The sequence below is a fragment of the Myotis lucifugus genome, unplaced genomic scaffold, assembly GCF_000147115.1.
Source record: "Myotis lucifugus unplaced genomic scaffold, Myoluc2.0 scaffold_291, whole genome shotgun sequence".
Classification (NCBI taxonomy): Eukaryota; Metazoa; Chordata; class Mammalia; order Chiroptera; family Vespertilionidae; genus Myotis; species Myotis lucifugus.
The window spans coordinates 1,495,129-1,505,213 of record NW_005871339.1 but is presented as its reverse complement, the minus strand read 5'-3'; the positions used below and the strand labels follow the sequence as shown (position 1 = coordinate 1,505,213).

At 63.9% G+C, this 10,085-nt stretch overlaps 1 protein-coding gene across 1 annotated transcript in view; it reads right to left on the bottom strand.

Moving 5' to 3' along the window:
- The window catches only part of COL6A1 (collagen type VI alpha 1 chain), a 10,074-nt gene extending 264 nt beyond the window's left edge, over positions 1–9,810 (bottom strand). Inside the window, exons 1-20 of the mRNA XM_023763579.1 lie at positions 9,701–9,810; positions 8,952–9,081; positions 7,263–7,463; positions 5,810–5,969; positions 5,494–5,622; positions 5,379–5,399; positions 5,188–5,208; positions 5,056–5,100; positions 3,970–4,023; positions 3,336–3,380; positions 3,185–3,211; positions 2,918–2,944; positions 2,787–2,831; positions 2,436–2,489; positions 2,235–2,297; positions 1,474–1,536; positions 1,273–1,326; positions 1,142–1,177; positions 899–961; positions 621–765 (exon numbers count right to left, since the gene is read on the bottom strand). Of these exons, the coding sequence (XP_023619347.1) occupies positions 621–765; positions 899–961; positions 1,142–1,177; positions 1,273–1,326; positions 1,474–1,536; positions 2,235–2,297; positions 2,436–2,489; positions 2,787–2,831; positions 2,918–2,944; positions 3,185–3,211; positions 3,336–3,380; positions 3,970–4,023; positions 5,056–5,100; positions 5,188–5,208; positions 5,379–5,399; positions 5,494–5,622; positions 5,810–5,969; positions 7,263–7,463; positions 8,952–9,081; positions 9,701–9,797 (1,480 nt within the window). The 5' untranslated portion in view covers positions 9,798–9,810. The remainder of the gene's footprint in view (positions 1–620; positions 766–898; positions 962–1,141; positions 1,178–1,272; positions 1,327–1,473; positions 1,537–2,234; positions 2,298–2,435; positions 2,490–2,786; positions 2,832–2,917; positions 2,945–3,184; positions 3,212–3,335; positions 3,381–3,969; positions 4,024–5,055; positions 5,101–5,187; positions 5,209–5,378; positions 5,400–5,493; positions 5,623–5,809; positions 5,970–7,262; positions 7,464–8,951; positions 9,082–9,700) is intronic.
- Positions 9,811–10,085: the final 275 nt, after the last annotated feature.

The window sequence follows — 10,085 nt, the reverse complement described above, 5'->3', positions numbered from 1 at the left end:
TCCCATTTCCTGATCTCAAGGGGGTGGGTTTGGAAGGGGGTCAAAGCCAAGTTCCCTGCTTTGATGTCCCTCCCCGAGCCCTGCCTGGGGCCTCACAGGAAACTCGCTCTCCCCACTGGGCACCTGAACACGCACCTGCCCCTCAGCCTCACATGGGGAGGAGTCGCAGCACCGCCAGGTCTGTGGTGGCAGACGGCCCAGCCCACATCTGAGGCTGGGAGCTCAGCACCCTTTCCCCTAACTCTGGATGTGGGGTGGGGCTTGCCCCCCACAAACCAGGCAGGGGCTCCCTGGTGCCCGCCCTCGCGGGCCGGCAAAACCATGCACTCAACCACGGGGCCACCAGCAGCCTCAGCCACAGGCTTGTCCGCCACTTGGCTGCCCGCTGTTCCCGCTCTTGAAGTTTTAACAAAGAAAAGTTGTTCCTAAGAAGAAGGCAGGCTCTGTCTGCAGAACTGTTCAGGGAGTTGTTGTGGGAGGGCCGCAGGGATGGAGAAAAGCCCTGGTGAGTGGGGCAGGCTCGGGGCTACGGAAACCATGTCGCATGGAAAGTGGTGCAGCTGGAATAGTGACGGACGGAGCATCACAGACCCCACAGTCAGGGTCCTGAAAACACCTACGTCCCCGACAAAACCTCAGGGAGCAAACCACCGTGTCTCCTGTGATGTTAGGTGGTCGTTTCCGTAGGGGCTGGTCCTGGGGGCTGAGGGCAGAGACCCCGCCCTTTGCCCTGCTGGCCTCCTCCCAGGCCTGGCTCCCTGAGGTCTGGGTGGGGCCGAGGGCAGGAGCTGAAACAGAAATCTAGGGGCCGAGGGGATGTGTCCTGCGATTCTGACAGCCTGACCTCAGTCTGTCCCCCCGGCGAAGTGGGGTCCCAGCTTAATGCACGGTGACTCACCGGGTCTCCTCTTGGGCCCCGCACGCCTGGGGTGCCCCTCGGTCCCCTCTCCCCAGGGCCGCCCTGTGTGGAGAGAAGCAGAAGAAGGTGAGGTTGCAGCTCCAGACTCCTCGATGTGGGAGGGACCCAAGGGCTGGGCACAGGGCCGATCCCCACGCCCAGCGGGCCCCCAGCTGGTGATGCAGCCACATCTGGCACGAAGCAATGAGGCCCCGAGCCCAGAGCCCACCCCGCTGGACTCACCCTCTCTCCGGGGGGGCCGTCTGGTCCTGCGTTGCCCTGGGATGGAGAGGAATGAACGGAAGTGTTAGTTGAGATGGGAACTCAGCCTGAGTCTCAGGAACAGGGAGCAGAAGCCAAATGTGGGTGCTCACCTCGTCGCCGGCCTCGCCCTTCTCTCCTGGGGGACCAGGCTCTCCGGGGTCTCCCTGGGGAGAACAAGGCACACTCGTCCATCTCTGGCCTGGCCAGTGCCGGGACTGTGGCTGGCCCGGTCCTGGCGGCCCCTCCCAGGGCCTGGGCCCCACCCTGGCTGTGGTGGAAGGAGGGTGGGCGGGCACCCCGTGAATGCTCACCTCGTCTCCGGGACTCCCTGTGCTCCCTGGCCTCCCAGGCTCCCCATCGGCTCCAGGCTCCCCCTGGAAAGATCAGAAGGGTCAGCCCCGCCTGTCCTCGCTGGGGGGACCAGAGCCCCCGTGCCAGCCCTGCTCACCCAGACGGCAGGCTGCTGCCCGGCCAGCCCCACGGTCCTCCTGTGCCTCCGCCCCGGTCGCGTCCCCTGCGGCCCAGTCCTCCCAGGGACAACCCTGGTTCTCATTAGTGAGGCCGTTTCCGGGAACTCGGCTCTGGGCCCCGTCAGTAACCCGTGAGCTGGAAGGTGATACACGAAAATGCATTCCCGGAACCCGGGGCGGTTAGGGTAGAGCGTGTGGGGCGGGTCCACAGGGCTTTGCCATCGCTCCTAGCACTTCCTGCGGCCACGAGAAACCCCAGGAAACGCCAGCAACAAAACAGCCTCAAACCCGACCAAGATATCCGAGCTTCGCCGATCTGCCCACTGGCCGCCAGCAGCGTCGCTGCCGGCTCTGACGTTCTGATTCCACCTGAGCAGGGGGCCTCTGGGACAGGAGGCTGCGGGACACTCCGGAGGCAGAGGGCAGGGGCGATTTGGGCAGGAGGGTCCGAGGCTCAGTGATGCGTGCAGGGAACGCTCCCTTTGGGCAAACTCACCTGCCCATCAGGGGAGCTGTGATGTTTAAACCATAACCCGCCTGCCCACTGAGCAGAGCAGCCAATGAAGCCGAGACCCAGCCCCCAGGGGGTTCACGGCACCCACCTTTTCTCCCTTCAGTCCGAATGCGCCCGCATCACCCTTGGGCCCTGGGGGGCCTTGGACACCCTGGTGAGAAGACGGCAGAGGTCAGTCCAGGGTCTTAACCAAGCCCTCTGGTGACTTCTTAGAGACCGAAGGGTATGAGCCAGTGCTCACACCTGAGAACTTACAGTCTGAAAGTATCGGCGAGAGAAAGTGACTTACATCGAATCCAGGCGAGCCCTTGCAGCCTGGCAGGCCAGGGTACCCCATCTCCCCCTGGAAGGAGGAAGGCAGGTTTGGTGGTCCAGTCTTTTAACTCTGGCTCCCCTATCCCCCTCCCAGGAAAGCCCCACTCCAGAAGACACCCCGAGCTTGGCCAGGTGGCTTGGGGTCCACTGGGACCACGGGCTCGGCAGGAAACATCTCCTACCTTCCCCACTGCCTCCAAACTGCCCAGAAGTGCCCACCAGGGTCCCTACCTGCTGATGTCTGGAGGGAGAACTGGCTGTGCCCACCGTCCCTTCCCCGACCTGTGGCCCTGGCCACCTGCCCTTTCCCCGGCCTGGGGGTTACCTTCATGCCGTCCACACCGTCGATGCCACGCTTGCCCTTCTCGCCCTGTGAGGTGCAAAGGCCAAAGGATCAGATGAAGGTTGGACAGCACCCACCCACGGGCAGACACACGTCCCCACCGCCAAACTCACCTTGTAACCTTTGGGTCCCCTGGAGCCCTGTAGAGACAGGAGGGAAGGGTGAGGGCAGTGGTCCCCCCGTCATGGGGAAAGTTCCCCAGAAATTGACCAGAGACGGGGAGGAGGACAGCAAGGAGGGGGTGGGCCTCCCAGATCCCCGGGGAGGGTCGCACCAGCCAACCCCCCACCAGCTCGATGGGGCCCAGCCACCCTGGGGACGGGCCATGCCGTCCTTGCCCAGGTGAGGGCGCTGCACAGCCCAAGTTGTGCCTCACTCACCTTCTCCCCTCGGCTTCCCTTTTCTCCCTACACAGCAAACAGAGAGGAGAGGGGGCTGTTACTGGTGTCCCGCGGCCAATGCCCTGGGGGAGCTCGGATGCACTTCGGCTCAGCCCCCGAAGAGGCCGCTGGGGCGGGAGAGGAGACATACCTTCATCCCCTGGTAGCCAACGGGCCCCAGGTCGCCGGGCCTTCCCTGAAACACAAAGGAGGGTGCGCGTTAGACACCCCCGGGGGGACGGGGCAGCCCCCACCCAGCCTCCTTGAAGCCCACTCCACACAGCCCTGTCAGTTGGAGAGACTGGGCTCTCTGATTGCTGCCCGCTGGCCCCTGGCCCCCTGCTGGCTGGCACCTGAGGGAGCAGCCCTGCTGTGAAGGCCCCTCCTCCACTCCTGGGGGCTCCTCAGGGAAGCTCCGGGAGGGAAGGGGGAGGTCAAGGGCCCCCAGGAGGAGCTGGGGGTGGGCTGTGGGGAGACTGGCCATGGCTGAGGCAGAGGGCACGGGACTTTGCTGGCCATTCCCCCTCACCCCCCCCCTCGGCCCATGGAGCACAGGCTGGGCCTGTGGGGAGGCCTGAGGGCATGGGGCCCCGCCCAGGGGATATACTGGACGGGATGTCTGTGCAGTGCACACTCCAGCCCTGGCTGCCCATGTGGCCATGTCCTCTAAGGACCGTGACCATGACACTCAGACACCAGCCATTCTTCTGGAAGTTTCCGCAGCCTGGTCCCCCAGCCTCAGGCTCCCAGCACTCCCACCCCAGGGTCAGGCGTTTGGCACTCACGGGGTCTCCGGCTTCTCCTTTCTCTCCTGGGAGACCTGGCTTCCCTCGTTCTCCCTGGAACACAAAGCAGGTCAAGGTTAGGGGCAGTTTCCCGGGTGTTTCTGCAAAACTTGCTTGCATGGTCTTCAGGCACCTTCCCCACCGACCGTGGCCCGTCTTGGGACATGCGAGGTCAGCTCCACGTGTCCCCTCCCTCACACCCCACCAGGCTGCTGGCTGGACAGAGGCCCCGAATCTTTCCTCTCTACCATCCAGTGCCCTGTTGCTGCTGCTGTGCTGGCCTCCCAGGCGGGCCGCCGCATGGGCACAAAGGCCCCCCATCCCCCCACCCCCGCCAGGGAGCCCGGCTTGTATGGCTCAGTGATTGAGCGTCAACCCATGAACCAGGAGGTCATGGTTCGATTCCAGGTCAGAGCACGTGCCTGGGTGTCGGGCTCCATCCCCAGTAGGGGGCGTGCAGGAGGCAGCTGACCAATGATTCTCTCTCATCATTGATGTTTCTATCTCTCCCTCCCTCTCTGAAATCAATAAAAACATATTTTTATAAAAGACCCCCCGGGAGAGGCCGGCTCAACTCCCGTGGTCAGTGGCCACATGGCTTCATGCCACGGAAGCTGACATTTTTTAGGAGATGCCATAAATCTGGACTTTCCTGACCAACGTCCCAATTTGTAAATACCAGCAATGCATCTTGATTTTCCACACCTCCCTGCGCAAGCCACCCTGGTGGGGGCCCAAGGGCATGCCCATCCCCCATCGAGGCCCATCTCTAGGAGCCAAGCACTCAGGCGACACTCAGAAAGCGCCAGCTCCTCCACCACAGGAGGGGGCAAGGGTGCTGTCAGACCCCCGCCCCCCCACGCCAGCCCTGGGCCACCCCTTCGGCCTGGGGGTCCCTGTGCCGGACTCTCTCCCATGGCTGGGGCACCGCTCAGGTAGGGATACTTCCACCATCCCCACACCCAGCCCAGTGGCAGATGCATGGGGGTGCTCAGAACGGCTGCCTGGGGGTCACCGTGTCCCTCACACCTGGGCACCTCCCACCTCCCTCCTGGACGTCAGCGAGGGCGGGGCGCAGACACTCACCTCGTACCCTGGGTCACCCCGTGGTCCGGGAGGTCCTCTGGCGGGCTGCAGGGCAGAGAGAACAGTCAGCCCAAGACAGACCCTCCCGGAGCCCCAGGCCTGGGCAGGGGGATAGGGGGGCCCCACACTCACCTGGCACTCGAAGGAGCAGCACTGCCGGAGGAGGGACAGAGTGACACATCAGAAAGCCGAGGCGCAGCTGCCGCACCCCGATGCCTGCGGGGGCTCAGAGGGCTCGGCTTGGGCGCCCAGCTGGGAGGTGGGGGCCAGTGGTGACCCCCTGGGCAGTGGGGGAGGGTCGGGGTGGGGTGAGGGGCTCTTACCACTTGTTCCACATTATTTTTCTGAAAATGAAATGAAAAAGTCAAATTAATTTACATTTGCAGCCACAGGATTTCCCGGCATCCGGACCGGGAGGTGACGGCGAGGGCCACTCACAATCATGTCGGTGATGGTGTCGATGGTCTGGCTGATGGCCTCCTCCGCGTCGCGGCTCTGCCCCCAGTCCGCCGCCGTGAAGTTGCGCCGGTACGTGTGGTCTGTGGCGATGATGCTCAGCCGCGGCTCCTGGGTGGGCACAGCGAGCACACGGGTGATGGCAGGAACCAGGGTGCCGGTGACGGCTGGGAGCGCAGGCCCCTCCCCGTCTCTGCTCCTCCCCACGCCCTGGCTGCAGCTCGGTGCCCGGTCTCTGCACCCACAGGCTGTGTCCTGTGCCCCCTCCCGGGCCATAGGCCCAGGACGGGGCTCCTACCAGGTGGTCGGGCGTGATGGCCACTGAGAAGACTTTGATGCCCAGGTGCTTGGCCTCGTTCACCGCATCCTCCAGGCCCCCGCATGGCTCCTTGTAGCCCTCCAGGGGGTGCCCGTCGGTCACCACAATCAGGTACTTGTTCTCCTTCAGGTGGGAGCCCCTGCAGGGGGTGGGGAGCGTGAGACTCGGCCGGGCCCCCTCCGGCCACCTCTGACCCTGACAGCACAGGGCCCCTTTGGAGAGCTGAGACCTGGTGCTGGGAGGTGATGGGGGGCAGACACCCCGAGGGAGACCCGACCGGGGCCCAGCTCTGCAAAGCGGTGTTACCTGTTACACTGAATAATGTTTTTCTTTGTTGATCCTGCTATCAAGTAGGATCATAAAAACAGACATTGAACAGAAAACAGAGTTCTGTGGGGTCACATTTCCCTCGAAGACTATTTTGGAAAACGCACCTACAGCCAGGGGAGAGGCACAGGTCCTCACCCGCCCTGAGGGGTCCTGACCTGGAGCCTCAATCACAGGCAGCGGGGGTGGGGGTGGGGTAGGGTGGGGGGTTGGGGGGGTGAGGGGGTGGAGGAGGTTGGCTGCAGGTATGCCCATCTGTGAATGGGGGCACCGGGGGCTGTGGCCGGGCTGAGCCGCGGCCAGGAGCCAACCCTCTCTCTGGACATGGTGGCTGCTGCCTGCTCATCGCTGCAAAGATTCCACGTAGTGTGAGGAGCCAGCGAAGGGATGCTCTTACAGGGACCCCTTCCCTCTGTGTCGCCCTCTCTGTCCCTGTCTTTTGTTGTTAAATATATTTTTATTGATTCAGAGAGGAAGGGAGAGGGAGAGAGAGATAGAAACACCAATGATGAGAGAGAATCATTGATTGGCTGCCTCCTGCACACCCCATGCTGGGGATTGAGCCCGCATCCAGGGCATGTGCCCTGAGCGGGAATTGAACCGTGACCTCCTAGTTCATAGGTCGGCGCTCTACCCCTGAGCCACGCCGCTGGGCTCTCTGTCCCTGTCTCCCAACGTCTCTCTGTTTCTCTCTGTCTCTGTGTCCCTGACTGCAGGCAGCACCTCTGCTTGGCCCACGGGTGGCACTGGTGGGCATTCCAGGCCCTTCTGCTTTCACTGGCTCAGGAGAGAGTGGACAGCTCCAGGGGGGATGAAGGGACTCGGAGTGACCCTTGGTGGCCATGAGGGCAGGCTGGGCATCGGCCACCAGCATGATCCCCTTGGCCACTGGGGCTGGTCCTGGGGGATCTTGGGCACCAGAGCTTGGTTTGCCAGTGGGCAGCCCAGGCACCTGGCGAGCTTGGGTGCAGTGACCATACGTGGGTCAGGGAGGTGGAACCCTCCAGGGACAGGGGCCTGGGCGGCTCCCAGAGGCAGGAGTCACGCCCGGGACCGAGGCCACGTGTGTGCGGGCCTGGGCGGGGGTGGGGGTGGGGGTGCTCACCCCACCAGCAGCTCCTCCAGCCCCTTCTTGATGGCGCAGTCCGTGTAGGTGCCCTTGCCGAAGTACTTGACCGCGTCCACGCTGGCCTTGAGCGCGTCGCGGCCGCTGGGCATGCGCGTGAGCCCCTGGATGATCTCCACCTCGTCGCTGTAGTGCAGCGCGCCCGCGTTCCACACCAGGTTGCGGTCGCAGCGGTAGTACCTGCGGGCGCGAGGGGTGAGCATGAGCCTCCGGGCCGCGCCCGTGTTCACCGGCACCCGGGGCGGTCCACCCAGCGCAAGGTGGCCGCCTTTCGCAGATGGAAGAGCACCCCGGCCCATTGCGCCCCAGAGGACGGAGCCTGGGCTGGACTTCACATGGGCCCTGCTCCCTGGCCTGAAGGCCCGCAAGATCAGGAGGCACCGGCTCCAGCCAGCCTACAGCAGCCTCAGCTCCTGATCTCCAGGGACTTCGTCTGAGAAGCTGTGTGGGCCTGGACACTGATGGGCAGGGCGCTGGGGGCAGACCCGCAATGGGAGGGCAGAGAGGTGTAGGTTAGGGGGACTGGGCAAGGCCAGTTCTAAGCAGGACACTGGTGAGCGGTCCCCATGATCTGACTGGGGGCCTCTCTCTGCTGTGTGCACCTGGACCCTGATGTTCTCAGTTTTGTTCTGCCCAGGCCTGGCGGTGGCTTGCCAGGCAGCCCATTAAGCAGATGGAGTGACTGAGGCTCCTGTGGTCATGCCAACAGTAGCAACCACGAGAGGAGCCTATTCCAGTTCACAGGTGGGGAACTGAGTCACAGGAGGTTGAGTAGGAGGCCAAGGCACATGGAGGGAGATGGCGGCCCAATGGCTGCCCCAGCGTTCCTCCCCAGGCACCGTCCACACGGCCCAGCACCTGGGCATTTGGGGTAAGTGCGGGGCCTCAGGTATCATAACGCCCTGCATTGGGCAGCCAAGCCCTCTGTCCCTGCAGCCCCTTTTGGTACGGGAGGTTCGGCCCGGTCAGCAGGTCAGTAGGGACAGAGAGGGTCTAGGGATGGGGCCCTGCACAGATGTGCCCCTCCCCCCTCTACTCTGTCCTTCACCTTGGCCACACACATTGCTCCAGGCTCTCCCCACCCCACCTTCCCAGTGCTGCTGATTGGTCACACGGATGAATGAGGGAGGGAGGGAATGAATGAAGTGTGCCATGCCCAAACCCAGGAACCAAGCTGGCAGCCCTCCCAGGCCCTCTGTCTGCGACACTGGGTACACTGGGACATTGCGTCTGGACACAGGCTCTGACCAGTCATGTGGGCAGCGGCTAGTGTCCAGATGGTTGGCAAGGTGCGCCCCCTCCAGGCTGGTCAGGGCTGCAGGCCAACTCCCTAAACCTGCTCATTTTGGGCTGGGAGGCAGTTCCCTGTATGTATTGGGGTGACAGGAGCCCCACATCACAGCACTGGCCCTCCCTGCTGACCAGTGCCCTCCCAGTAGCCTGTCCACCTCAAGCCCTTCTTTGGCCCATCTGAACCACCGTGGACATTGGGAAGGGACTCGAGTGGCCAGACCAGCACTTCCCTTCTTAGGTAGGGAAGTTGAGGCTGGCTCTGCCTGCTGGGCGGGGGCAGGCATGGCACCAGGCCGGCTGGTGCCCTGGGCCCACTGGCCTTTCCTCTGAGCGGCCGTAGGAATGCAGGAGAGAGCTCAAGGCGTGCCCTCCTACCTGTCTTTCAGGTTGTCGATGAAGCGCTTGGTGAAGGCCTTGACCTTGTCCACCAGGGCCCCATAGGGCTTCAGCCGCAAGGCCACGCTCTCGGAGGTGTCCAGCACAAAGAAGAGGTCCACGGGGCAGTCTGTGCCAGGGAGAGGAGACCGTCAGCTCATGCCCAGTGCCCCTGAGGCCACACTGAGGCCACCTGTACCCACTTTCCCTTCCAGCCCCTCTCACCCCACCAGCCACCTCCCCAGGCAGCCACTCCCACTGCACCAAGTGGCCCTCATCAGGAAAGCTGGCACCCAGCGATGGGGTGGGGTGACCGTGAGAACCCCCACGTTCGGTCCTGAGAATCCTGCCAGGCCTCCGGGAGGCAGGGAGCCCCGCCCTGGACAGCGAAGGCTGCTTTCTCACTAGGTGCCGAGTTGAATTTAAAAGTCCCAGGGCATGAGCGTGGGAACAGGTAACCGTGTTTCTTGACTGACTGCCGGGCAAGGAATCAAATGGGACTGACCGAGGTGGAGCAAAACCAGCACGCGATGGGGGCCGGGACCCAAATGAAGTTCCTTCTCCACCCGGCCCTCTGGACTCGCCCGTGGTGACCACAGCCCAGGGGCCTTGTGGAGGAGCCCGGGGACCTGGGCACCGAGCGGGGGAGTTTCAAGCCCTCCAACGCGGCCAGGGGAGAAGCCGGGTCCCAGCCCTGCCTCACCAGCAGCAGAAGCAGAGCGGGTGGGAGAGGCGGCAAGTCCACTCACCTTGGAAGGCAATGGCCCTCTCGGCGGCCGGGAGGTCCTGCGCGGAGGCCCAGCAGGCCTGCAGCAGCAGGGGGAGCAGAGCGTGGGCCAGCCTCATGTCGCCGGCCTGCGTGTCAGGGGTCAGGGTGGGCTGAAGGCAGCCAGAGAGAGAGAGAGAAAAGTTGTCTCTGCTCTGGCGGGAGTTACTGCCCGGGAAGGAGGGAGGGAGGGAGGGGCCGAGGGAGGAGGAGGGGCTGGAGGAGGAGGCTGGGGCGGGCCGGACTGGAGGGGAGGCCGGGGTCTCCTCCAGCTCAGGAGTGAGTCACTGAGAGAAAAAGTCTGGTCTGAAGCAGCTTTGAGCCCAGGACACTGCCCGGCTGAAGGAGGGGGTGTTGCCCATTCGTGG